Source organism: Acartia tonsa, chromosome 1 (assembly GCF_053477335.1).
Source record: "Acartia tonsa isolate MP-2025a chromosome 1, ASM5347733v1, whole genome shotgun sequence".
Classification (NCBI taxonomy): Eukaryota; Metazoa; Arthropoda; class Copepoda; order Calanoida; family Acartiidae; genus Acartia; species Acartia tonsa.
Window position 1 is genome coordinate 49,246,876 of NC_137260.1, and position 25,936 is coordinate 49,272,811.

At 33.1% G+C, this 25,936-nt stretch overlaps 1 protein-coding gene across 2 annotated transcripts in view; it reads left to right on the forward strand.

Moving 5' to 3' along the window:
* raw (NDT-like domain-containing protein raw) overlaps window positions 1–25,936 on the forward strand; it is a 30,278-nt gene that overhangs the window by 3,526 nt on the left and 816 nt on the right. Inside the window, exons 3-10 of one of the 2 annotated variants that reach the window (XM_080164982.1) lie at window positions 2,757–2,837; window positions 4,556–4,711; window positions 6,686–6,898; window positions 13,564–13,731; window positions 24,057–24,167; window positions 24,541–24,670; window positions 25,003–25,199; window positions 25,714–25,906. In XM_080164982.1, coding sequence (XP_080021108.1) covers window positions 2,757–2,837; window positions 4,556–4,711; window positions 6,686–6,898; window positions 13,564–13,731; window positions 24,057–24,167; window positions 24,541–24,670; window positions 25,003–25,199; window positions 25,714–25,906 — 1,249 coding nt within the window. Of the gene's footprint in view, window positions 1–2,756; window positions 2,838–3,943; window positions 4,016–4,555; window positions 4,712–6,685; window positions 6,899–13,563; window positions 13,732–24,056; window positions 24,168–24,540; window positions 24,671–25,002; window positions 25,200–25,713; window positions 25,907–25,936 lie in introns of those variants that run through there. The other variant, XM_080164990.1, reaches the window with a different exon arrangement.

The window sequence follows — 25,936 nt, forward strand, 5'->3', positions numbered from 1 at the left end:
TAGAAAGTAAGTCCGATCAAAATACCAGATAAAATATGAAAATTTGCTGTATATTAGGCTCTAAAAAGTTTTAATCAATTTAAATTTCCTCTATAATATTATTTAAATGTGGGAAAATAATGGATCCCTCCTCTCTGTATCTAGAAACATACATCTGATACATGGGATGATGTAATGTAAGGCAAAGCATAGAATACATATGTGTTCATGTAAACAAGAACGACAACATACATAAGAAGCAAAAAACGAAGGGCTTAGACAAAGGATCATAAATTGATGCACATCACTATCTATAATACAAAGTAGAACGATGTCTGTCCGTCTGTCTGTCCGTCTGAAGCTTAAGATCTCAGTAACCGCTGAACCGATTGGGCTCTACTTTTCAGGGATTATACCTACTGGTCCTGTGATGGTTTTAAGCTATTTTCTTGGGGGGTGGGACACCCCCAACCCACCCAAAACAAAAAATCCCCCCCCCCATTTTTTTTTTCTTTTTTTTTTTGCAGGAGATTTCCTTGGTCCTTTTACGAATTTCACCTTAATTTTTTTTTGATCACCTCTTGGGGCAAAGCCCCTAGAGGCTAGGGGCGAAGCCGCTAGTTAGTTATAAACAAATTACTTTTTCTTTAGATTGAAATAATAAGTGAAAAAGTTTGGACACTGAAAATTTATATTAACCAATTAAGCTTTAATAGAAGTGGCCAAAGTTTGAAGCTCTTAGATAAGAAAATAAATGAATTTGAATATATGTATAATTTACAGTCCATTATCCTCTTCCCCTTCCCCTAAAACAAGGATGACAACATCCATGAGTAGCGAAGCTAAAAATTATGAATGGATATAGGGAAAAAATTTACTATAAAGCAGTGTCATACAATAACCATTGAACTTAATAAAATAGGGTAATCACAAAGCCTTTAAAATCACGCAACCTTTTAATTACGAAAATAAAACTAGGAATAGAACCATTGAACTTAATAAAATAGGGTAATCACAAAGCCTTTAAAATCACGCAACCTTTTAATTACGAAAATAAAACTAGGAATAGAACCATTGAACTTAATAAAATAGGGTAATCACAAAGCCTTTAAAATCACGCAACCTTTTAATTACGAAAATAAAACTAGGAATAGATCTAGCACCGCAATTAATAGACAAATCTTAATGAAACTTGATGGAAATATCTAGAATAAGAACATATTCAATCCCTGATAATAGGAATAGAGAAAATCATGAAAACCTAAAAATCTAGGAATCGATCTAGCACCCCAATTAATAAACAAATATCGATAAAACTTGGTGAAAATATGTAGAATGTAAAATAAATTAATCCCTTAAAATTTTAGTCCTCTGTCTTGAAAAGGAGTCGAGAAAATTACAAAAACATAAAAATCTAGGAATCGATCTAGCACACAAATTAACAGACAGATGGCCAAACAATGTATAGAAAATATTAGCATATGTCATAGGAATCTTCACTAAAAGTTTCAGCTGTCTATCTTTAATAGCGTTACGGACTGACTTACTGACTACTGACGGACGGACAGACAAAGTGAATTATAATGTAGCTTCACTACTAAAAATACTGCTTTGATTCTCACTGTAGCTGTAGTATAAAAATTATACACAGTGCAATTAAAATGCTTCACATTTTTTCATGCAAAAATTAACCAATTATATTCTTTCATCAGTTATGACTTCATGTGTAATTAGTATGACAACATTCATAGTGGCAAAGCATCAAAAAGACTTGAAAGGGCGATTTGCACTGTCTAGTCTGATATTATGCCTTAAGATCATTAGTAATGTCAACATTTTTTAATTGTACCATTTTTTTATGCTAAAAAAGTTTTAATTAAACATAAAATTTAAATCAAAATACTTTATGAATTAATTATCTGAAAAAAACTTCATCAGAATTAAATTTTATGCTACATCAAAAAGTTTAATCTTGTTTTTTTCACTTAATTTATACTTATATTTGTGTGAAGAAAAAAAGTAAACAATTTATGTTGTGGGTTTTTATGTTTACCTTATACTAACAAGGATGATACTTTTCAGTAAAAGCGCTGCTGAGTATTACAAATTTATACGGCACATAGCTTATAGAATAGCTACATGCTCAAACAAAATACATAAATTTACTTTATAAAAAGTTAATTAACATTTGGTTTCATTGAAGTTTCTATATTTTAATTCTTATACTTGTGCTTTCTATAATACAAAGTAGCTTGATGTCTGTCTGTCCGTCCGTCCGTCCGTCCGTCTGAAGCTTAAGATCTCGGTATCCACTGAACCGATCGGATTCTACTCTTCAGGCTATATACCTATTGGTCCTGCGGTGGTTTTAAGCTATTTTATTGGGATGTGGGACACCCCCAACCCCCCAAAAAAAACAAAAAATCCTCCCCCCATTTTTTTTACAAATTTTTGCAAATTCGTTATTTAATCGCTATTTTTTTTTTTTTTTTTTTACGAATTTTGCGAATTCGTTATTTAATCGAGAAAATGTTTTCCTGCTGGGTAGGTGCGAAAATTTGCGATATTTATACCTCTTGGTGCAAAGCCCCTAGAGGCTAGGGGCGAAGCCGCTAGTAAAACATAAAACTATAAAGAACAATATTGAAGTATTAAAAAAAAACTGTTATACTCTAATAATATTTCTTAATGTCATTTTTACTCTCGACGTAAATATTAGATCAATCAACTCTTAAAGGGCAAATATATAATAAAAACTGATTTATATTTTGCTTAAGGTTGGATCTCAGAACACAATTCCACATGACCTCATACAGCCATTGTTCAATGAAATTAATCTTTTCCCAAGCAAATCTCAGGTATGATACAAATATTTCATTATTCAGAGATGCTTCTCTATAGTTATTACAAGTATAGTGCCTATAAGAAAATTTACGTCATACTGGCCTACCATTGGCAAATTAAAATGTGTACTGGCCTGCCATTGTCTGTGTATTGGCCTATTATTGGTCATTTGTATTGTATGACGTCGTTTTTTTATAGGCACTATAAACAGCTTCATTATAAAAAAAAGTCTAGAGTCGACACTCCTCCTGTCGCTTAAATGCCCCTGGAGACTTCTAGTGGCGTAGCCGCTTGCATTGCATTTTTTGGTTGATGAATTTCTGTGCTGATTATCTATCCCTGTTCGTGTATGCCTCTAAATATGTTGTGAGTAATTTCTCTTTTTAAAATTAACAATGAGAAAGAAATATTTTTTTCTTTTCTATCCTTTGAGTTGCATTCTTAAATTAAATAGTTAACATTTGTTCAAAGGCACTACGGAATTTTTTGGAAATAGCTACAATTAAAATTTGCGCATTTAAAGATTTTTATTTTGCCGATTCCGTCATGTTTTATCGTAGTAGTAGCGAAGCTTCTCTAAATTATTTTGATTAAAACAAAACACACAAAAAATAAATAAAAAAATGTATTGGTGTTTTAAATAGCAGTTGCGTCTAGAGGCCCTTTATTCGAAGGGATAGAAGAAAGGATTCTGAACGGAATCAATGTAACGCTTCCCTTAATCGATTTAGTAGTTCTTGAAATCTTAAACTTCAGACAAAAACCTTTAAAACTTAATGCAATAGAGTAAGACTTATTGTTTTTCGAAGTTTCCATAAATACACAAATACTTTTAAACATGTACTTGCAAAAATACATCCACTGTAAATTTGACGGATGTATCATTGACAGTCCCCCAACTCATTAGGCTTTAAGTTTATCCTACGCAATTATTGCTTCTCTAGCTTAAATGTTTTCATTTTTTAATTTCATTTCTTAATAATTTTTTTCTGACCATCTTTTTAAAACATGCGTGATTACATTAATGTTGACATGTATGACGTAATCAATAATCATTTCCTTAATGGGGGAAAACTCTTCCTGATATTACTCATTTACTGGATATTAAGTCCTTGTTTAGTCTATTAAAGGCGTTATGCCTGAAAACATTAGTTGTGTTATTATTAGATTGTTATATTTATGCTTCGTTCAGGTAGATAATTATAAAAATATTACATTTAAACTTTCCTTATGTTTAAGAATTGTTATACTTTGTTTATATTAACAAAAGTAAAGGCATTATGCACAAAGAAATGTATTTTTTCAATGTGAAAGTGATTGTTCTTTTTTTAATTCTCTAATTCAAAATTCAGTATATCCATCTTTAACATTTACTATATATTTCAACGAATTGGTGAAATAGTTAAAGATGGTTTAATGTGTTACTTGGATAGGTTATTAAAAAATCTAAAGAAATAAAATTTCCTCTTCAATTTTCAAAAAAGGTATTTGGAGAAGTATTTGTTAATTTTGATTGTCAATTTGCAGGGCTATTATTCAGCCAATTAATTCCATTTAGATATTTTGTTGGCGTAGATTTGGTTTAAAACTAATTTTTTTGATGTAACTGAAAGGAAGTGGGAAAAAACGGGGAGAAATAAGGGTAGAGGGTTGTGGAGAAATTATCACTTAGAATTGTTTGTCAATTTCACATTCCCCTTTCCCTGGTCAAATTGTAACCTTTTTTTCTCAGGTGTTTGAGATGCTGCACTGTGCCCGAGAGTGCAGCAAAAGAACTTCGGACAATTTCATCACCTTCGGAGAGTTTTGTGTGTTTGCGACAGAGTTGAAAAAGTATTACTCCAACCATGACCGGGACCCGAGCTCAGTGGACTCGCTTCCAGTACAGGTATTGTCAATTAATTTGTGAGTGTGGCTTGAGTTTAGTAAGATCTCAAAAGGTATAATACAGTTTTTTTGCACTGGTTTGGACTGACACTTTATATAGATATGGTTTTATGCTATTTTTGATTGGTTAGCCCTAGTTTCTTAGCGTTTGGACCTAAGTTAAAAGGATTGGATATTGGACTGTAAACACTCACCAACTAAACTAAAAACTTCGGGAATAGTCCCTATCGTGGCAACGCCCTTTAAGGGGCGCTTCGTCGTATTTTTAAAATGGTTTTTAATAGGTTATTTTAGGTTAGGTTAGGTTATATTGGGTTAGGAGATTGCCCCGCAGGGTTAGGCAATTGCCACTTCAGGGGTTAGAAATAGGAGAATAGCTACTGTGAAAATACGAATATTCGCCCCTTAAGGTGCATTGCCACGAAAAGGACTATACCCAAAATTTCTTAATTAGATATAAAAGTAGTGTCTCTGAGGAGGGGGGGGGGGGGGGGGTAGATGGGTTTTTAGGACACAGACATTATCTGATTTTACAGTGTTTCATTTTAAAATTTGAAAAAAAAGGAGCAAAGAAGTAAAACAATTAAAAATGAACTAATTTTGTTTTTAAAAATGAAATAATTTGAAATGACCTCATCTTAAACTAATAATAACAGTATAATATAATTTAAATAACACAATTGTGCAAATAAAGATAACACTCCACACTTGAAATAATGTATTTTAAGCCATTTGATATTTATATGCAAGATCACTTTTTTAATAACAATAATTTTTTAAGTTTAAATCTTTCTAAACTTTTGTGTCTACTTTTCTTTACCTTTAAAATTTCATGTTTTTTTTACGTCTACCGATTTGCCAAAGATTTTTTCGACGGCTGGGATTGATGTTGCAGTTTTTTAAATGAATACGGCTGCAATCACTGACTTCTGATTGACATTAGAGATCATCCTTATTTTGAAATTAATTGAAAATAAGGGTGGGCGGTGGGTTATTTTTTTGGATTTTAGTGTTTTACTTTTGGCTAGGTAATATTGGCTGACAATTCTTTTGGCTTGGACAGTTTTCATTTGTTAGGCCATGAGCGTATAGCGTGATACTGTCCTGAGTGTATTTTGAGGATGAGATCATCATGAGCTGTGTAATGAACTCACCACTTTTTAGTATCTCTACCATGCAGGGATCTAAAGGGATAAGACAATAGCCGATAAATTGATATACATCCCCAATGATAAATCTCAAACGTACCCCTTCTGTTGATCAAAATTAGTGGTTGAAACGTTTGAACACTCATATTAATGACTTAATCAATCAAAAAAATTCTGAAGTTCCCAAAGTTGTTAGGTAAATGAATTAGATAACGTTATTACAAAACTTTGGGGACTAGTTCGATAAACAGCCAATTGTCCCCTCCCTCTCTGTCTACAATGACTTGCATATCATGTTCTAGCAGTTTCTAAGTACAACACAGAAAGGATAAACATAAACAGTAAAAGTGTCTATAAAATTTGTGGATAAATTAAAAAAAAACTTTTGGCCAAAGTATTCCATTTTGGCCAAAAGTTTTTAATTTTATCCCCCTTTTTTATGGGCACTATAAAGAGCTTATTTAAGGTATAGCAAAATAGGTTTATCAATCTCATTAATAACTATCTAGTTTTGGTTGTTATTAGTTGGTAACATATAGTTTTATGTAAATATGTATTACTATCTTCCAAAAAGAATGCTATTTACAACAAACGTTACCTTAGCTTTGAAGTTAGATATATCTTTTTATAAAAAAGGTATATTACATTAACTTCTCCCACCAATTCAAAAACGTTTTGCAATTTTATTTTTTAAACCAATTTCAAAATCATGGTAACTTGAATCTTTAAGGAAAATTCTTGACAAAAATTCCCTTTTTTAACGATATTTTAACCAAATACAAAGCAAATGGGCTTTTTCAACCTTATTTCACGTGATTTTCTTGCAGGTGTCCAAAGTACCTGACAAAAGTCGTAAGAGCTGTGAGCTGCGCACCCAGCGGTCCACCACCTCCGCCTACGACGTGTTTCTGGGGGGCTCGTGCAACCCGACGACCTGGAGGAAGGACGAGGCCATCCCCTACCTGAAGGGGGAGGGTATCACATTCTACAACCCCCAGCAGGATAACTGGGTACCAGAGATGATTGAGCTGGAGTATCAGGTTAGGTTTCCAAGTTTACTTTGGGATTTTAAAGGATATGAAAATGAACGATAAATGGATGTACAACCCTAATGGTGATAAATAATATTACCCTTTCTGTAGTTTAAGATAAGTTTCTGATCCAATATATATAAAACTCTGGGTACTAGTGTAATTTAAAGTTCTATGTTCCCTCTGCCTAATACTACATTCAATATACAAGTTGACTCAAATCCATTTAGATTATATCACATATAAGATTTTTAAATGTAAAGTTGTATTTTGTCATTTATCAAGTCTATTGTTGTTTGTTTAAGAAAATATTGTCCAAAATAAGAGTATTTCCTTTATTTTTCTAGCTTTGAAACATTTAAATTGTCTAATAAACATTTTAAACTACACATTTGAAACAATTATTGCAAATGTAGAACATTCTATTGTTTTCTTAATTCTACAAATGCGTAGAATGGTCAGAAATTCCGATTACAAATTATAAATCTTCCGTTATCTCTATTTTTCTATATCTTTCATACTTTTTCACACACTCCATCACTATCTCTCTCTCTCTGTATGTATCTATCTATCTATTTCTCTCTCTTTGCCAGCGTGCGTCATCTTACCCTTTTGAACTTTCTTTGATGACTTCAATTTGTCATAAATGTATTTTGAAAGTAGCAAGGACAAAAAGTTCCATAGCAAAAAAATCCCAAAAGTTTAATATACTCATAAAAAAATAGTTATAACATAAACAAATATAATAATGTAGAACCTATTATCTTAATAAATATGGAGATAAATAAATAAATAGACTAGAAAATAAGGATACTATATATATATATTTAAAGAGTACCTCTAAAAAGACTATAAGAGTAGCTAAATGATCTATATAGAGCGCTTGAACCTAACGGTTTTTGAACACCTTTAGAGTGTTAAATCTTCAAGCATATTCGGTGGTTTCCCCCAAAGTGCCTATTCATGCACAGAACCCCTCACCCCCTATTTTTAATAAATTAAAAATAAGGGAAAATGGGGTTAGTTTTTTTAATGTGTTAGTGTTTTGCCTTCGGTTGGGTAAAAAGAGAAAAAACTACAACCTCCGCATATTTTCAATTTATTTCCTAAATAAGGGGTGTTCAGTACTCGCTAGGCACTTTAAGTGAAAGCACTGCACGTTCATAGATAGTTTTCGAGGGGTATTTAACTCTTTGAACTTCAGGAATTACTCATTTAATGAAAAAAATAAATTGATTTATTTCATTAGTAAATGAAATCTTTGTTTATTTATGCCTCATTGTAATTTTAAATGTGGTGAAATTATTTCCAATAATATAGTTTTGTTATTTCATTTGATCTTCTTATCAATACATTTTCACCTATAATACACAATAAGAGCAAAGGAAAGGGGTAAGGAGGGGGTAGAAAAATAGTCTAAAACCATTCCAAGGCTTAAATATAATTATAAAACAGCCTAAAATTATTCTTGGACATATATGAAGCTTTTTTAAAATGAAGAAATCAATCAATTCAGTTATTATTAAAATCTGTAAAAAAAATCTTTACTCCTATGCAATGATAGAGTAGCTGCGCTACTTGAAATTATCGTGCTAGCTAGGTCTAAAAGCTGGGCAGGAAGTCGGGAAAGAGGCATCATCATTGCTGTTTCTATTTTTGAATAAACTGTCACCATGTCAGCGAATAGAACATAAATTAAATGATTTTAATCGCCTTAATGCTTGTGTTATGTGAGGTTTTATACTACCACCTGTTGCTCACTAAAAAATATCAATAACTGTTGGACCTATTGTTACACAAATTTTTGGAAAAATTAGTAATAGAGGGGAAGGTTTTAGGCTATTGATGGTTGAAGAGGGAGGGGAGGAGATTCGAAATCCCCAGATTCTGGTGGCGAAGCCACCTTACACAAAATTAGAATATTATTTTATTCATAAAGACATAATTTTTTTTTGCAATATTAGTCCTTGCTTCTGTTTCAATTGGCCACTGCCGGCTCCTAATTTGTGTAAACGTGAGCATGTCTGTTTTTGAGTTCTAGCTCTTCTATCATTTATTATGTTAATCAGATCAATTTCTAAAAAAAACAATATTCCTGATTTCATTCCCTTTTTTTTTCACTTGTAAAATGTATTTATTTTTCTATGCCTTTTTTAAATTCTACTTCTTTTTTATTTTTATATCTTACACATTTTATTTTTTTCAATTAGTTTAAAATACAAATATGTATGCCTTTTTTAAAATTTAATGATTATTTAAATTTGTCGTTGCAAATTTATATATCAGAGTTTATAAATAGCACTTTATGATAATGTTTTGTTAAGTTTTTTACCCGCTTAACCTAAATAGAAATTATCTAAATAATTTACATTAATATTACCTATTTGATTATCTAGAGTAAATTTATCAAGATTTTTGATTTGTTATCACATATTAGAGTGCATTTTTTTGCTTGTGCGAAATTTAATGTATATATCTTGCAAAGATATGACGTCTACTAATGACAGACGCCCAATAGACAGATAATGTACAGTAGTTTGAAAAGTACGATGGCAAAAAAATTGAAAAATACTGATCAAAGTTAAGTACTTGGTATAATTTTAGAAACTCTATTATTTGAACAGAAATAAACCTTTAAAAAATTATTTAAAAACTCGGGGTAAAAAATTTGTTCTAAATATGAACTGTACAAAATCGGGCCCTAGATTAACCCTCGACATGTTTACCATTAAAACACTATTTGCGCGCGTGTCAATTTTAGTACTTTAAAAAGCAAGGGAATGGTAAAAAGAATAATTGGTTGAAATCTCTAAATCTGAAGAAATTTTTTTTTTGTATTTAATTGATTTTTATTAATAACTAGTTGTTTCGTCCCTAACTTCTAGGGGAGGAAATTGTAGCCTTTGAGATATCTAGCTTTAGCCTAAAAAACTTTACTACTTTATATTATAGGATATGATTTTGATTATTCCTTTATATTTTCTTAAAACTCATAAAAACTTAATCAAAAATCATTAAAAAGGCTTATCTTATTTAATTATCCCTTTCTTCGTGGCATGGTCGCTCTTAACACACACTAAAACGTTCATCTTGCTCAATGTATGTACATAAAATCTTTAAAAAGACATGACTCATACATATCTCAGGGATGCAGGGATATGTAGAGATGTCCTTAAGTAGCGCGGCAAGAATCAGATAAATGAACTGTAGGCCACTAAATCATGATTTTTTAGAATGCATAGTGATTGCGTTTACAGTGAAGCTTTTATTAGGTCCAGGGAAGGTTTAAAACTCTTTTGGGAGAGGATATCTCCACCCTCCTAAGAGAAATTGCCCCAAATAAAATTTCCTTCACCAAAAATATTTAGTTTTTTCTTTGTCTTTAATTCTTGGGATTTGGGACATTTATTTATCTACTATTTACCTTTCCCCGGATCCCTGTTAAGACTTATCTATTAAGGGACAGATATTTTCTTTACAAACATATTCATTCATCTACTCAAGGCCTATTCAGAATTTGACATTTTCAGCGGATTTTTTTTCTCTTAGAGACTGATGTAGCAAAATATCTTTTAGGTTGCAAAGCTTCAATATGTACAAAGCAAATTGTATACAGTATATGGTGTATAATAATATTATCAAATGTTTTCAAACATGTGCAGCTATGTTCAATAATTTATTCGAAACTAGCGGCTACGCCCCTAGAGGCCTCTAGTGGCACTTTGAATGTTTTTTTTTATTTAAAATATCTAATTACAGAAATAATTGGTTTATGTTTCGTTGGAGTCTCTTTTTCGAGAGGGGTAATTTTTTTCTAGGGGCGATTTCTCCTGATAGGATGGTGGTCCCCCAAAATAGTTATAAACCTTCCCAGGACTTATTAGAAGCTACCCTGTTAAGGAGAACCCGATCGGTTCAGCGGTAAGCGAGATCCTTCGGTACAAACACACAAACACGCAGACAAACACACAGACATCCTGTTACTTTAGTATAAGGATATCTTTAGTTACTCATCATTCGTAAACAAACATATCATTGCCTATGGTAAAGTCAATTTTCTTTTTTACCTTTTTGTAAAGTAAAAACATCGCTACCTTTGCGAGGATAAAGTAATCATTCTTGTTATTTTCGCAGACTTAAAAATGCATGTTAAGATTTTCATTGTCAAAAAGTTCGGGAGAATATTATTTTTCAATTTGAAAAGCTATTTATTAAAATTAATTTTTGAATTAATTTATTAACTTTTATTGGCTGGCCTAAGAAATATGTATTATAGGGAAAGGTATAAGTAATCTAAAAAAATAACCTATAGACCTATGGATCTTATTTTTATAATATGTAGATTTTTATAAATACCTTTAAGCTGGAAATCTAAATGACTTTACTTTTAAATGAAGCTTTATATTTTACACAATCTTTGGACAAAAAGGGCTTTCCTCTGCCCATTTTTAAATTTACTTTGCTGTGGATTGTTGTACAGCTCCTATTGTTTTTGAGTGCTCCAGATTCACCCTGATTTTACGAAATACTAACAAAATGGTAACGGCGGCTATCATAGCCTGTGGTGTTTTGCGGCTGCGGGTTCCGAGCCCCCTTAAAATTTAAAACTTATCTTGTTTCTACAAAGTTTGCTGTCAAAACACGGATGCTGTCATCGTAACATTCTAAAATTTATGTGCACAACATTTTTTTTCATCTGGAAAAGGGTAACTAAAAATAGACTTTTTTATTCACTGAGCATAAAAGGGAATTTCCCATGTTCTACTTGTTTAGATATTTGCAACAAAAATGGATCAACAAAATATGGAGTAGTAATTTTTAGAATATAAAAGAGATTTTCAAGATTTCCCCGAAAGAAAAGAAATTAACCCCCGCCCCATCAAAAAAGGCAGCAGGACTACAAATAAAAACTATGTTCACCTGTTGCTTGCTCCATATTTCAGTTAATCTAATATTGCAACAAGACAAATCCGTGCAAATATTTTTCATCCTACGCCATCATCTATATGGTGAATGTAAAATATTGCTAGAAAGATTAAGGATATAGAGAGAAGTCAATGGAAGAAAAATTATTGATTAATTTACAATTTCACAATCCTTACTCTAAATTGGAAAAAAATTATAAATTGTTACATTACCTGTAAAGACGTTAAAATTGTACCCACTGATTTTGTTCGGCATTAAAATTTAGATTCTTGGCTGTAAAGAGGTCTAACTTATAAAGGTCGTGCAATCAAAGGATAAAATAGTTGGAATATTAGTGTCTGAGGTATTAATCAGGTATAATTAAAAGTTTTGAATTTTCATTGGCCTATCCCTGCATTCTTGAGGTTATTTTCAGCTACACAGTAATAAACTTGCTAGAGAACTTTTTATAGCATAGGGAAGAGTTGTGTCATTTTTAGGATATAGTTATAAGTAATTGATTTAATACAAAAAGGAAAATAATGAGATGGTATGCATCTAGTCAGAAATCTGAAGGGATAAGACAAAGATCGATGAATGGACGAATCCCTAATGATTATACACAGAATCACCCCTTCTGTAGGTTTGGCTTACAATTAGTAGTTTTTTAAACGTTTGGACACTTAACTTCATAAACCAATCAACCAAAATTCAATAAAAGTCCATAAAGTTGTTAAGTCAACGAATAAGAAAACGTTATTATAAAAACACTCAAACTGTGACATCTTAAAGTTTAAATTTATTCTTTTACCCCTGTTAATTTTTGACCAGGTTTTGCGTCTTTTCTGGTAAAATGTGACGTCAAGTGTCAAGAGTCATATGCAGATTTTTTAAAGAAAATTATTTTTTGAAAGCAACGCTTTTCTATAATTAGGGTCCGTCCGTTCGTACGTCTGTCCGTAACGGTTATCTCTTTTCATTAATTTATGTTATAATTGTCATACCGATTTCAAACTTTGCATTATAATTCATACAATAGTTAGGTACGATTTAGAAAGCGTATCAACTCTATGTTCGCTTCGCTTTTATGGATGTTGTGATCCTTGTTTCTCTAGAATAGACTAATTATACAGTACAAATATGCTCATAGAATTACGCGCGCAATTTCTGAAATTAATCTCAAAGAAGCAGAGGTGCTATTTACACAATAACTATTGGTGTTGCTATTATTTCTTTTATTAGATGTATTTCTTCCCCCACACACCCCTGACAATTTCATCAATAGCTTAACAATTGTATATTAAGGTCTGTGGCCAATTATACACAAGAGATTTTTTTTTGGGGGACTCATTGCTATTGCACATCGATAATTTAACGTATATGATATTTAAAACAAATCTTAATATGTTCAATTAAATTCTAGTTACAGAGTAACGCTTAACATTTATGATTATTCATTACTTTTATATTGTGTGTTGTCACCCTTTATATATTTACATATTTATACTTGCTTTTGTAAATATTTATTCAGATGATGTCTGCAAAAGTTTTACGTACATACATACGAACTGTAATGGCAAATTAGGAAATATTTGAACGCCTAAAAATATTTGTCCGACAATTTTCATTTCAAACTAGAATCTTGCTACATCTCCCCTCCCTAATCCTGATAGAAAAGAATGAAATCTATTAGGAAAAATGACTTAAAATCTATTATCTGGGTTTCGTGATTACATTTCAACACAAAAATAAAATTGTCATATTTTCAGGCCAAGAACTCGAGTCAAATCTTATTCTGGGTGTTGAACAACGAGACCCGCAACGTGGGTAGCATGGTGGAGGTGTGCCAGTTTGCAGGATCCTCCAGGAGGTTGATAGTGGTCCTGGGTTCATATCCCGGTCCCGGTCATAACATTGCTGGTGAATCTATTACAAAGGTAAATCATTGATTCGCTACTAAAAACCTCAGCTAGTAAAGCAAAACTATTCTACATTATTCCACTTGTAGGACAAACATAGGCGAAAAATTAGGAAAACTTTTTTTCTCCTCAAAATTTACGTACAAAAATAACAGTTTTTCCAGTATGTCATCGAAACTGATTCACATCCGCTGGATTAAAACCGGTTCTCAGCCTTACTAAAAGGTTATCTATAGCATCGTATTACAGACAATTTTCTTCGAATATAAAAATAATAAAATTATTACCAGTATTTCATTTCAATATCCGCGGAAAGCTGTCTATTATACAATGCAATAAATAACTATTCTTCAATTTTAAAGCCTTATGCAATACTTAGTTTTTTCAAATATCCCTTTTTTATTTTGCCCCATTAAGTATAAAAAGTACAAAGCTATAAAAACAACTTTAGGCGACAAATAAAATCATTTTTGACATTTACAAGTTTTTCTTAGTACTGTAAATGAGATTTAATCTTTCTATCGTCTAAACACACACACACGCTCAAAATTAAGTCCTAAATTGGGTTTAAATTAGATTTCTATAGAATAATTAATAAAAACAATTTTCTGTACATTAAAAGTAATTTAAGCTTTAAGGACAATAAAATGCGAAGTAGCGAATCATTAGAGCTAGCTCGTTGAAAATTACCTTTTTATTCCATCCATAATTAAATTATAGGGTAAATTCGTCTAAGATAAAGAAAAACATAATTTATTTTTAAATATTTAACCAACATCAAATTCAAACAAAAAACTTGATTAATTAACCAGAAGATGTAATTTGAATTGTACAGTTTAGTTTCTCAATTATTTGCAACCGTTGAAAAAACAAGGATGACAACATCCATAAAAGCGAAGCACTGAAACGGTAGGACAAACGGACATTAACACTTGTATAGTAACTGAACTGAAAAATCGGAACATAAATGTATAAATGTCGAATCAAAATTGTAGGTAAATTTGTTGAAAAACTGCTTAAAAACAGGATAATGTTTATGGACATACTTACATTTTTGGACTTGATTATAGAGTTGCTTCGCTTATAATATTGTTCTTTGTTGTCCCAGGAATCAATATACCAAAAATCAGATCAAACGGATAATTAAAACACTTGAAAATTTGTTGTTAAAAAAGTATAAAAATCAACATGTTTAAAATGGACGTACGGACATTCTGGTAATGATTATAGAGTTGCTACGCTTTCTAAATCGTACCCAACTACTACAGGAATCATCATGCAAAGTTTGAAATCGATAGGACAATTCTAACATGCCTAAAATAACGAATAAAAGCTATCTATCTCGGACGGACGGACGTACGGACGGACCGACCCTAATTACAGAAAAGCTTCGCTTTTAAAAATCAAATGGAAAAATGTACTTAGTTAAAAAAATGAGGATTTTAACTTTCATAAATGTACAGCTCTAAAAATCAAACAGTTTAACAACGGACATAATAAGTTTTTGCTTTCGATAAAAGTAACAGAATTTATAAGTGTCTGTCTGTTCTGAAGGATCTCGCTAACCGCTGAACGGAATGGTTCTCCTTTACAATATGTAGCTTATCATAGGTCCTTGGAAGGTTTATTACTATTACTAGGGAAGGTACCTCCACCCTCTTAAGGTAAATATTCTCTAGACTGCCTTCTTCTTTTTTCACCCCCCTAACATGCCCCTATTTTAAAGTCTAAAAAATCGAGGAAAAAAATTTTACTTGTAAATTGGACGCATACTTTGAAATTCAATTTAGAATGAAGAAATCTAATTATTAGTTTGCAATGGATGGTAATAATTTATTTTAAAAGAACTTTCAAATTGTGTTGTCATTTTGTTTGCAGGCCGTGGTTAAAATTATAAAAGGACACTTCAAGACTTTGTTTTAACGCAAAATAATTTAAAGCAACTTCAACTTTTAAAAAGTATTAGCAAAAACTTAAAAACAAATAATTATTTTTATAAGGACAATATCAGATATAAAATGCACAAAAATCTTACTTTTTCTGTTTTTAAATTTATTTAAAGTGTCCCTAAAAGGACTATAAAATTTTAGGTACTTTTCCTATTAAAAAAGAATGTCCAGAATGTCCCTTGAAAGCCTACGCAAAGTCAATTAAAAGCTTATGTAGGCGGAGTCTTCTCTTAACTCTTTGCAAATAATTTTAAGTCGGGTAGGGGTGGGCAATTTTATTCTATGGCTAGTTTTTAAAAGCGAAGCTTTTCTATAAGTAGGGTTGGTCCGTCCGTTGCTTAGACATATTAGATTTGTCCTATCAAGCTTTGATCGAGGTACGATATAGGAAGCGTGGAAACACTATAATTGTTACAAGAAAGTCCGAACGTTTTAAACATGTTGATTTTTAACTTTTTTTATGATAAGAGTATATTAAGTATATATTCTATTCATCTGATTTTTGGAATACTGATTCCTAGGACTACAAAATACAAAGCTGTTTGCAAAGCATTTCTATAATCAATTCCTAAAAATGCAAGTTTGTCAATAAAAAGTATCCTGTATTTAGAGATTTTGCAACAATATTGTGTGCAATTTTGTTATGATGTCACCCTTGTTACAATATAATTTGCTTTAGATAAAGCTTTCATTCTTAAAAATACTATGATTCATTTGTGTTGATCAAATACAGAAAGCTTCATCTGCTGAAGAAGAACATTTTAGCGGCATTCTATACGCTAGTGCCTAAAGTCTTTAAAATTAGCCAAAGTTAGTTAAGTTGCTGCATTTTGGTTCTAATTCACAAAGTCCATAACAACCAAAAAATAAATTTTAGATCCATTCCCTGCTTTAAAGTACAGTTTAGTGTTACCACTTAGTTTTAGAATATAAATGAATAATATATAGAATGCATTTACCTTTCAAGTATACTTTTCAAAATTGCCCCAAAATATCCTTTCTTTTATGATTTGGTTATATTTCATTTACACCTAAATCTAACACCCTTCAACCATTGCTAAATTGGAAACATTATTTACGACTTTAAATGGCTAGAAACAATATTTATGATGATTAAAATGGAACAAATAAAAAATGAACTGAAAAAAATATTGCTAAAAATTTAGTTTATAAATGAATAATATTAAAATCGAATTTGATTTTTAAAAAAATTACAGAAAAGCTACACAAAATAAGAAAAAAAAAGAATACTTGATATTTGTCAAAAGAAAAAGTCAAAGCCAGGGTTCGGAAGCCGCAGCCGCAGCCTCAGCCTCAGCCACTATCAGCCGCGCGGCTTACGAGAAGCCTCAAAATCAGCCGCGCGGCTTCCTCAGCCACCCAATAAGCCTCAGCCTTAGTCGCAGCCGCGCGGCTTAAAGAAAACATAAGCCACTGTAAGCCTCAGCCGCATTCAGCCACTGTAAGCCTCAGCCACTGTAAGCCTCAGCCACAAAACTCCAATTCAGCCACATTAAGCCTCAGCCGCACTAAGCCTCATTCAGCCAACGCCCCTCTAAGCCTCAGCCGCAATCAGCCGCGCGGCTTATAGTTGGGGAAGCCTCAGCCACACTCAGCCGCGCGGCTGTTAATAATTTGAAGCCGCAGCCGCACTCAGCCGCGCGGCTTCAAGAAAGCCTCAGCCGCAGCTTCAAAGTTATGATTATGCCGCAGCCGCAGCCGCGCGGCTTGATATTTGTAAGCCGCAGCCTCAGCCGCAGCTTAATTTTTTAAATTCAGCCGCAGCTTTGACACAGCCGCGCGGCTGAGATATTGTAAGCCCCAGCCGCAGCCGCAGGTGCTAAATTAGTACAAGCCTCAGCCGTCAATTCAGCCGCGGGGCTTAATTTTTATTTAATTTTGTCTGTCTGAAGCTTAAGATCTCAGCAACCACTGAACTGACAATGTTGTCCTTCTCAGGAATCCTTTTACTAAAGTAACAGGATGTCTGTGTGTCTGTGTATCTGTGTGTCTGTACCAAAGGATCTCTCTAACCGCTGAACCGATCGGGTTCTCCTTAACAGGGTAGCTTCTCATAGGTCCTGGGAAGGTTTATAACTATTTTTTTGGGGGTGGGACACCCCCAACCCCCCAAAAAAATTAAAAATCCCCCCCCCTCAAAAAAAGAAAATTTTTTTAAAATTTTTTAAACTAAAATTAAAAATGAGGGGGGAGGCCCCGGGCCCCCCCCCCTAAAAAAAAAAAATTCCCCCACCCCAAAAAAATTTTTTTTTACTTTTCTTTAAAAATTTAAAATAAGAAATTGGGTTATTAAATTTGACTCTCTCTCTTCCTCAAGTGCCCCCTAGAGGCCTCTAGGGGCGTAGCCGCTAGTTATATATATATTGACATTGGATGGTTTTGAGCTAATTTTGGGGTGGGGGTCAGATATTTCCATCGCCAAAAAATAATTTTTTGTAAATGTTATACTTTTAAATTTTTTTATATTCTTTTATAAAAATTTTATCTTAAGTTTTTTTTAAAATTACAACATAGAAACTACCATCTCGAACAACTACAAAAAGTTTGAACCTGTAATGTAAGAGCTCCAGTGGTGCAATCAGTTAGCGCACGGTTCTTCTACACTGTTATGCCGGGGTTATAAGTTCGAATTTCACCAGGAGCAATACGTTTTTGAACGTTGATACTTATGAATATTATTGAATACTATTTATAGGGTAACTGCCCTACTGACGTACGTTTGCCTAATTTTATTGTTTTTAAAAGATACAAATTTTTCAGAATTTACTTAATATTCACTATGAATTTGTATTATCTTAAATTTTTTTTCTTGTACAAGTGGTCTATTTAGCTCAATGGTAGAGCACTCGTCTTGTAAACTAGGGACCGTGAGTTCAAACCTCACAGGGGGCAATCAATTTTTGTGGTACTCAAGTTATATAGTAGCTTCTCTATCATTTTTCCGTTTAGGTACGCAATACTTGTTCTATATAATTAAGCTTCTCCTACTTAGATATTTCTTCAATTTTAAATGTATTTAATACTTTGTGGTTGATGAGAGACACTGAAAAAGTTATGCAAAAAAAAAAGATTTATACATATTTCATTTTTCATAGTATTTTTAAATTAATGAAAATAATTAAATTAAGATTTGGGGAGGGGGGAGGGTGTGTGTGTGTGTTTATTTTGAACACAAATTATCCTAATATGTTTTCTAACAAAAAAATTTAAACAGCGATGTATTTACTTTTTAAAGTTGGTTAAAAAAAGGTCTGTAAAATGCAATAAATTGTCCTGTATAATATGCAAAAAAATCTACATAATCTTTATGTACTCGATAGATTGAAATAGTTAAATGATTATTATATATCATCCGATTTTGTTTATTTTACAAAGATGCTTACTAAAATTGATTTTATTTTCGAAACTGCAATTATTATAAAAAAAATGTTTCTTTATCTTTATCATTATGTTATACAATTTCTGAATTTATAAGCAATACATGAATCGATATATTATTACTTTGATGTTGTCCATATTTTCATGTACTCTGATAAAGAAATAATATCAGCTGGCTAAAATAACAATAACCCCCATACACCCCTTTTAATCCATCTCTCCCCTCTTATGGGATATATAAATGAACTTGCCAATAAATGAGGTCCATAATTTTATTAGCAAATTTTCTTTTTTTTAATATATCCACATATTCTGTTATATAAAATGGTAATGTGAAGCTTCTTATTGATCCAGGGAAAGTTTATAATTTTTTGGGGGAAATGTATCTTTTCCCTCCCAAAAAAAGATGACCCTCAAAATAAATTATTTTTGCTTCCCTTAAGTATTCCTAGAGGTTTTAGGGGCGCAGCCACTAGTATTCTTTTATTCTGCTATGGACATTGGGACAATGGACAATAATTTTTGTTTCCTCTCATTTATATTTAGTTATTTTCCTCTCAAGTTGAAAAAAAATTTTATAAGGAGGGTGGATATAATGTGTAAAAAAAGATTAGAGGAGATTTGTTCTAGGTAAACTTACTTTATTTGTAATATTATTAACTAAATTTTAATATAAAATTGCTTTACACCTATGTTCTAAGGATTAGTGCACCATAATGTGTAAGAAAGGTTTTCTGTTCAATTCCACCAAGAATTACATATGATTATTTCTAAAACCTTGTATAAAGTATGGAGAGTTATTTTGTCTGTAGATTAAGAATTCGATAACTACTGAACTAATGAAAACTTTTTAAATTGCCTTTTCCAAGTTTTTGAATTTTTTAAAAAACTAAAATTAAAACAGGTGGGTGCTCAACCAAACTCCCCCCTATTTTCCCATAAAAAAATAATAAAAGTCACCCTTCATCCCCCCAAATTTTTTTTTCTTCTGGGATTCGAACCCGGATGATAGATGGTTCAAAGCTGTTACCGTACCAAAAAGCTATCAGAGCTCCAATATTTCAAAATGAAAATTTGTCTTATTTTTAGATCATTAAGTATTATGATGTCTGTTTGTTTGTCTGTCTATATGTTTGTACTACAGGATCTCGCTAACTACTAAACCGATATGGTGCTCCTATTCAGGGTAGTTTCTTATAGGTACTGGGAAGGTTTACAACTATTTTGGGGGAGGGTACCATCACACTACCAGAAAAAAATTGCCTTAGAAAAAAAATTAAACATCACCCCAAAATTAAAAATGGGATTTACTCGCCCCGGCCCTCCCCACCCAATAAAAATCACCCTACCCCCCAAAAAATTATTTTAATTCAGTTCTTCTTTTTCCAGTACCTATTGTTTAGTATTTTTTGTAATAACTTCATAACTACATTGTCATTAAGATTATGTGACATAAAAAGTTAGTCATAAAAATTATACCCATGAATAATTGTAATAAAAAGCACTTTCGTAAAAAAAACATTTTTCATAAGAGGTAAGTTTTTATGACAAATACATTTATTGCAAGTGTACATATGATAAGCATTTTAAAGACGATTATTTTTAAGACAAATTTAACCTGCGTACCATGGCTCAACATGTAGCGCATCTGCTTGTCATCATGGAGGTAATAGGTTCGAATCTTGGCCAGACACTGCGTGAAAACTGAAGACGTTAAATGGTTCCTACTGCAGCTATGCCAGGTATGCAACATGTAAAATTAGAGTATGAGGATTTCCTTGGCTCGTAAACAGGCGTAACTCATTACCATAGGACTTTCTGGCAGGTAGTTGGTTGCTGGATAGATGTCACTTAAATTGGAAAGAATTGGTTCCCCTTAATTATCCAAGGTTCAACAAGAAGCGCATCTGCTTGACATCAGGGAGGTAATAGGTTCGAATCTTGGCCAGACACTGCGTGAAAACTGAAGACGTTAAATGGTTCCTACTGCAGCTATGCCAGGTATGCAACATGTAAAGTTAGAGTATGAGGATTTCCTTGGCTCGTAAACAGGCGTAACTCATTACCATAGGACTTTCTGGCAGGTAGTTGGTTGCTGGATAGATGTCACTTAAATTGGAAAGAATTGGTTCCCCTTAATTATCCAAGGTTCAACAAGAAGCGCATCTGCTTGACATCAGGGAGGTAATAGGTTCGAATCTCGGCCAGACACTGCGTTATAACTGAAGACATTAAATGGTTCCTACTGCTGCTATGGTGTGCAACATGTAAAGTTGGAGTAGGAGGATTTCCTTGGCTCATAAACAGGCGTAACTCATTACCATAAAACTTTCAGGCAGATAGTTCAATAAAAAAAGTTGGTTGCTGGATAGATGTCACATAAACTAATACAGAAAAGGAAAGAATTGGTTCCCCAAGGTTCAACAAGTAGCGCATCTGCTTGTCATCAGGGATGTAATAGGTTCGAATCTCGCGCAGACACTGCGTTATAACTGAAGACATTAAATAGTTCCTAGGTGCTAGGTGTGCAACATGAACATAGTGGAAAGATATAATTCCACTTAGTTATCCAGGGTTGTTGGACCTTGAGTTAATGTCATAGAAACCCTCGACCGTGGCTCAACATGTAGCGCATCGGCTCGTCGTCTGGGAGTTGATAGGCTTTGTACTGCATCATAACTAAAGATGTTGAAATAAATTCCTACTGCTAAAAAACTTGTATAAAACTTTGGGTACCAGTATAAAACTTTGGGTATCAGAATAAATTTTTGTCTATTAGTATAAAACTTTGGGTACCAGTATAAAACTTTGGGTACCAGAATAAATTTTTGGCTATTAGTATAAAATTTTGGGTACCAGTATAAAACTTTGGGTATCAGTATAAAACTTTGGGTACCAATATAAAATTTGGGTACCAGTATAAAACTTTGGGTACTCGTATAAAACTAAAGGTACCAGTATAAAACTTTGGGTACCAATATTAAAACAAAATTTTAGGTATTAGTATAAAATTTTGGGTACCAGTAAAAAACTTTGGGTACCAGTATAAAACTTTGGGTACCAGTATAAAACTTTGGGTACCAGAATAAGATTTGGGTACCAGTATAAAATTTGTTTAACTGTATAAAACTTAGGGTACCAGTATAAAACTTTGGGTACCAGTATAAAATTTGGGTACCTGTATAAAACTTTGGGTACCAGTAAAAAACTTTGGGTACCAGTATAAATTTTTAGTACCAGTATAAAACTTTTGGTACCAGTTTAAAACTTTGGGTACCAGTATAAAACTTTGGGTACCAGTATAAAACTTTGGGTTCTAGTATAAAACTTTGGGTACCAGTAAAAAACTTTGGGTACCAGTATAAATTTTTAGTACCAGTATAAAACTTTGGGTACCAGTTTAAAACTTTGGGTACCAGTATAAAACTTTGGGTACCAGTATAAAACTTTGGGTTCTAGTATAAAACTTTTGGTACAAGTTTAAAACTTTGGGTACCAGAATAAAATTTGAGTACTAGTCTAAAACTTTGGGTACCTGTATAAAAACTTTGAGTACTACTATAAAACTTTGGGTACTAGAATAAAACTTTGGATACCAGTATAAAACTTTGGGTACCAGTATAAAATTTTGGGTACCAGTATAAAACTTTGGGTACCAGTATAAAACTTCGGGTACCAGAATAAAACTTTGGGTACCAGTATAAAATTTTGGGTACCAGTATAAAACTTTGGGTACCAGTATAAAACTTTGGGTACCAGAATAAAACTTTGGTTACCAGTATAAAATTTTGGGTACCAGTATAAAACTTTGGGTACCAGTATAAAACTTTGTGTACCAGTATAAAACTTTGGTTACCAGTAAAATTTGGGTACCAGTATAAAACTTTGGGTTCTAGTCTAAAACTTTGGGTACCATTATAAAACTTTGGGTACCAGACTAAAACTTTGGGTACCAGTATAAAACTTTGAGTACCAGTATAAAACTTTGGGTACTAGAATAAAACTTTGGGTACCAGAATAAAATTTGAGTACTAGTATATAATTTTGGGTACCAGTATAAAACTTTGTGAACTAGAATAAAACTTTGGGTACCAGAATAAACTTTGGGTACCAGTATAAAACTTTGGGTACCAGTATAAAATTTGGGTACTAATTCTGAATCAAACATTTGAAAAAATCCTGCTGTCCTCCCCCCTCTTCCCTCCACTCTTATTCTCACAACCCCTAACCACCCTCAACTCTCCAAAAAATGTCCTAGAATGCATTTAAAAATTCCAATTTAGCCGAAGCTTCAGCTGCAAAGCTTATTTTATAATCAGCCATAAGATCAGCCGCAAGGCTTAATATTGTATTCAGCCGCAGCCGCATTCAGCTGCGCGGCTGAATTTAATTCAGCCACAGCCTCAGCCGCACGGCTTTCAGTAAGCCGCAGCCTCAGAATCAGCCGCGAGGCTTAATTATGTTATCAGCCACTCTCAGCCTCAGCCTCACTCAGCCGCGCGGCTTAATTTTCCAATCAGCCACTGTAAGCCGCAGCCGCTATGAGCCGCGCGGCTTTCAGTAAGCCGCAGCCTCAGCCACAAATCCTTCAGCCACTGTAAGCCTCAGCCACCCTCAGCCACTGTAAGCCTCAGCCGCTCGAAGCCTCAGCCACAAAATTTCAATTCAGCCACTGTAAGCCTCAGCCACCCCAATTCTTATTAAGCCTCAGCCGCATTCAGCCGCAGCCACTCTCAGCCGCACTAAGCCTCAGCCACTCTCAGCCTCAGCCACTTCCATAACTTTAAGCAGCCGCAGCCGCAGCCGCAGCCGCAAATTAGGATTCAGCCGCAGCCGCAGCCGCGCGGCTGATAGCGCGGCTTCCGAACCCTGGTCAAAGCTATGGAAACTATCAAATGAAACATAATAAGATAATAAAAATAAAACATTTTATCCTTGCTTTTGAATAGTTTTTATCAGATTTTAAGAAATACTTAAAAAGTTGAACTATTCTAGGCAGAGTATGAGGACCTTCAGAACGGGATAGAAACTGTGCAGGATTTGATAGAACGTCAGGGAATCCCGGTATTTACAAAACTCAATGTTGCTTTATCATGTACTAGCAAGGTTAGTGGTTTTTGTTAACAGTGACACGGCTGGATATTTGGAGAATTTATTTTATTTAAGTTATGTTTTGCTTGTATACTATTACTTGTTTTCACTTATCCTTATAAAAGTCTGCTGAACCGATATGGATCTTCTTTACAGTGTAGCTTATGTAGCTTCTCAAAGGTTTAGATCTATTTTATGGGAGGGTACCACAACCCTCCCAAGAGAATCGTCTAAAAATAAGGACACTCCAAAAAAATTTTTCTTTTTAGAACTAAAAAGTAAAATTTGGGGGTGAACTTCACTTTTTATCCTAGATTTTATCCTAATAGCTAAATTAATTCATTTAAAAAGGTATCAAATTAATTCTAACAATATTACTATTATGAAGGTGCTAAAAGAGAATCTAGCTATCGAGGAGCTTGGCCTGAAGGACGAAGCGCAACCTGTCCGTCTGGCACACATTCAAATAGGAGATAAACTAATCAGGCTAAGAGAAGCATTTGATACACTTGACTCTGGTAAGTTTTTTAGTGTTTTTTTTGGAACAGCTGTTAGTTATGGAACATGCAAAATTACGCTAATTAAAGACAAGATTAGGAAAATATCAAAATTAGTCAAAAAGATAATAAAATATTTCATTAAAGTCTAGCCACAGTAATAAATATTTTTAATCAGAGGAAACCTTTCAAAATTTGATTTTGAAACGTTTATAGGCAAGGAAGCAAATATTTCAAAAAAGTAACATAAAAAAAACAAAATTAGGATTGAAATTTACTCCCCTAAAAAATTAGAAATGTTATAAAATTGTTGAATTATGTATAAAAAATTAAACAAATCATAAAAATTTTAGGTAGAACAGGAAAGCTCAGCCTAGCAGAGGTAAAAATGGCCTTCCGCATCCATGTTAACCGTCACCTGTCCCCAGTTGACCTGCAGGCCATCTGCTCCAGCCACGGGGTCAACGCCCCCCTGTCCGACCTGCCCCTGGACAAGATTTACATTACCTTCGATGATTTTTGCACACTTGTGTCTGAGTACAAAAGAAAGGTAAGTAAATTGTATTATCTTTATATAACCTTCGGCTACGACCATAGAATCCTTTAAGGGCACATAAGGACAATTTGTCAAGGTAGGGTGGTGGTACACTCCCCCATATATTATTTTAAAGCCTTTTATAGGTTTTCATTGTAAAGGAGAACCATATATTTCAGGGAGATTTCATCCTGTTACTGTTTTATAAGGATAGTCTGTTGAAAGAAAGAAAATTTTGAAAAAGATAAAATAGAAACTCATTTTCTTCTGAAAGATATTTGAAAACAAGTTACACATGCTCATTTTAATGCACTAGGCTTCAAAAATAAACCTGGAAATTGCCAGAAATGTACAGTTAAAATTTACCTTCCCTAAAATTGTGGTTTTTGTATTCCGTGCTAAATATGAATTTTTGTTATTCGACACATCATATTTTTTGCAGGCCTTTTATTATAAAAGTATTTTGAGAACTTTGAAATGTTATCTATATAAATAAATTGTTTGAATATTCATAATGATAATTCATCAGGCCCGAGACCCTAGCCGTGGCAGGGAGACAGTTCTGGCCAAAACCGCGCATTTCTTCACCAATCTGATGACCGTCCCCTTCCACTGTGCGGCCAACTGGCTCAGTGACCTGACCAACTCAGCCAGCAGACCTCGGATGTCAACAAGCACGGCGCAAGGCAGGAGGGGTAGCGCTGTTAGGGATATTTATTTAGGTAATACTTATTCACGTATTAAAATAATGT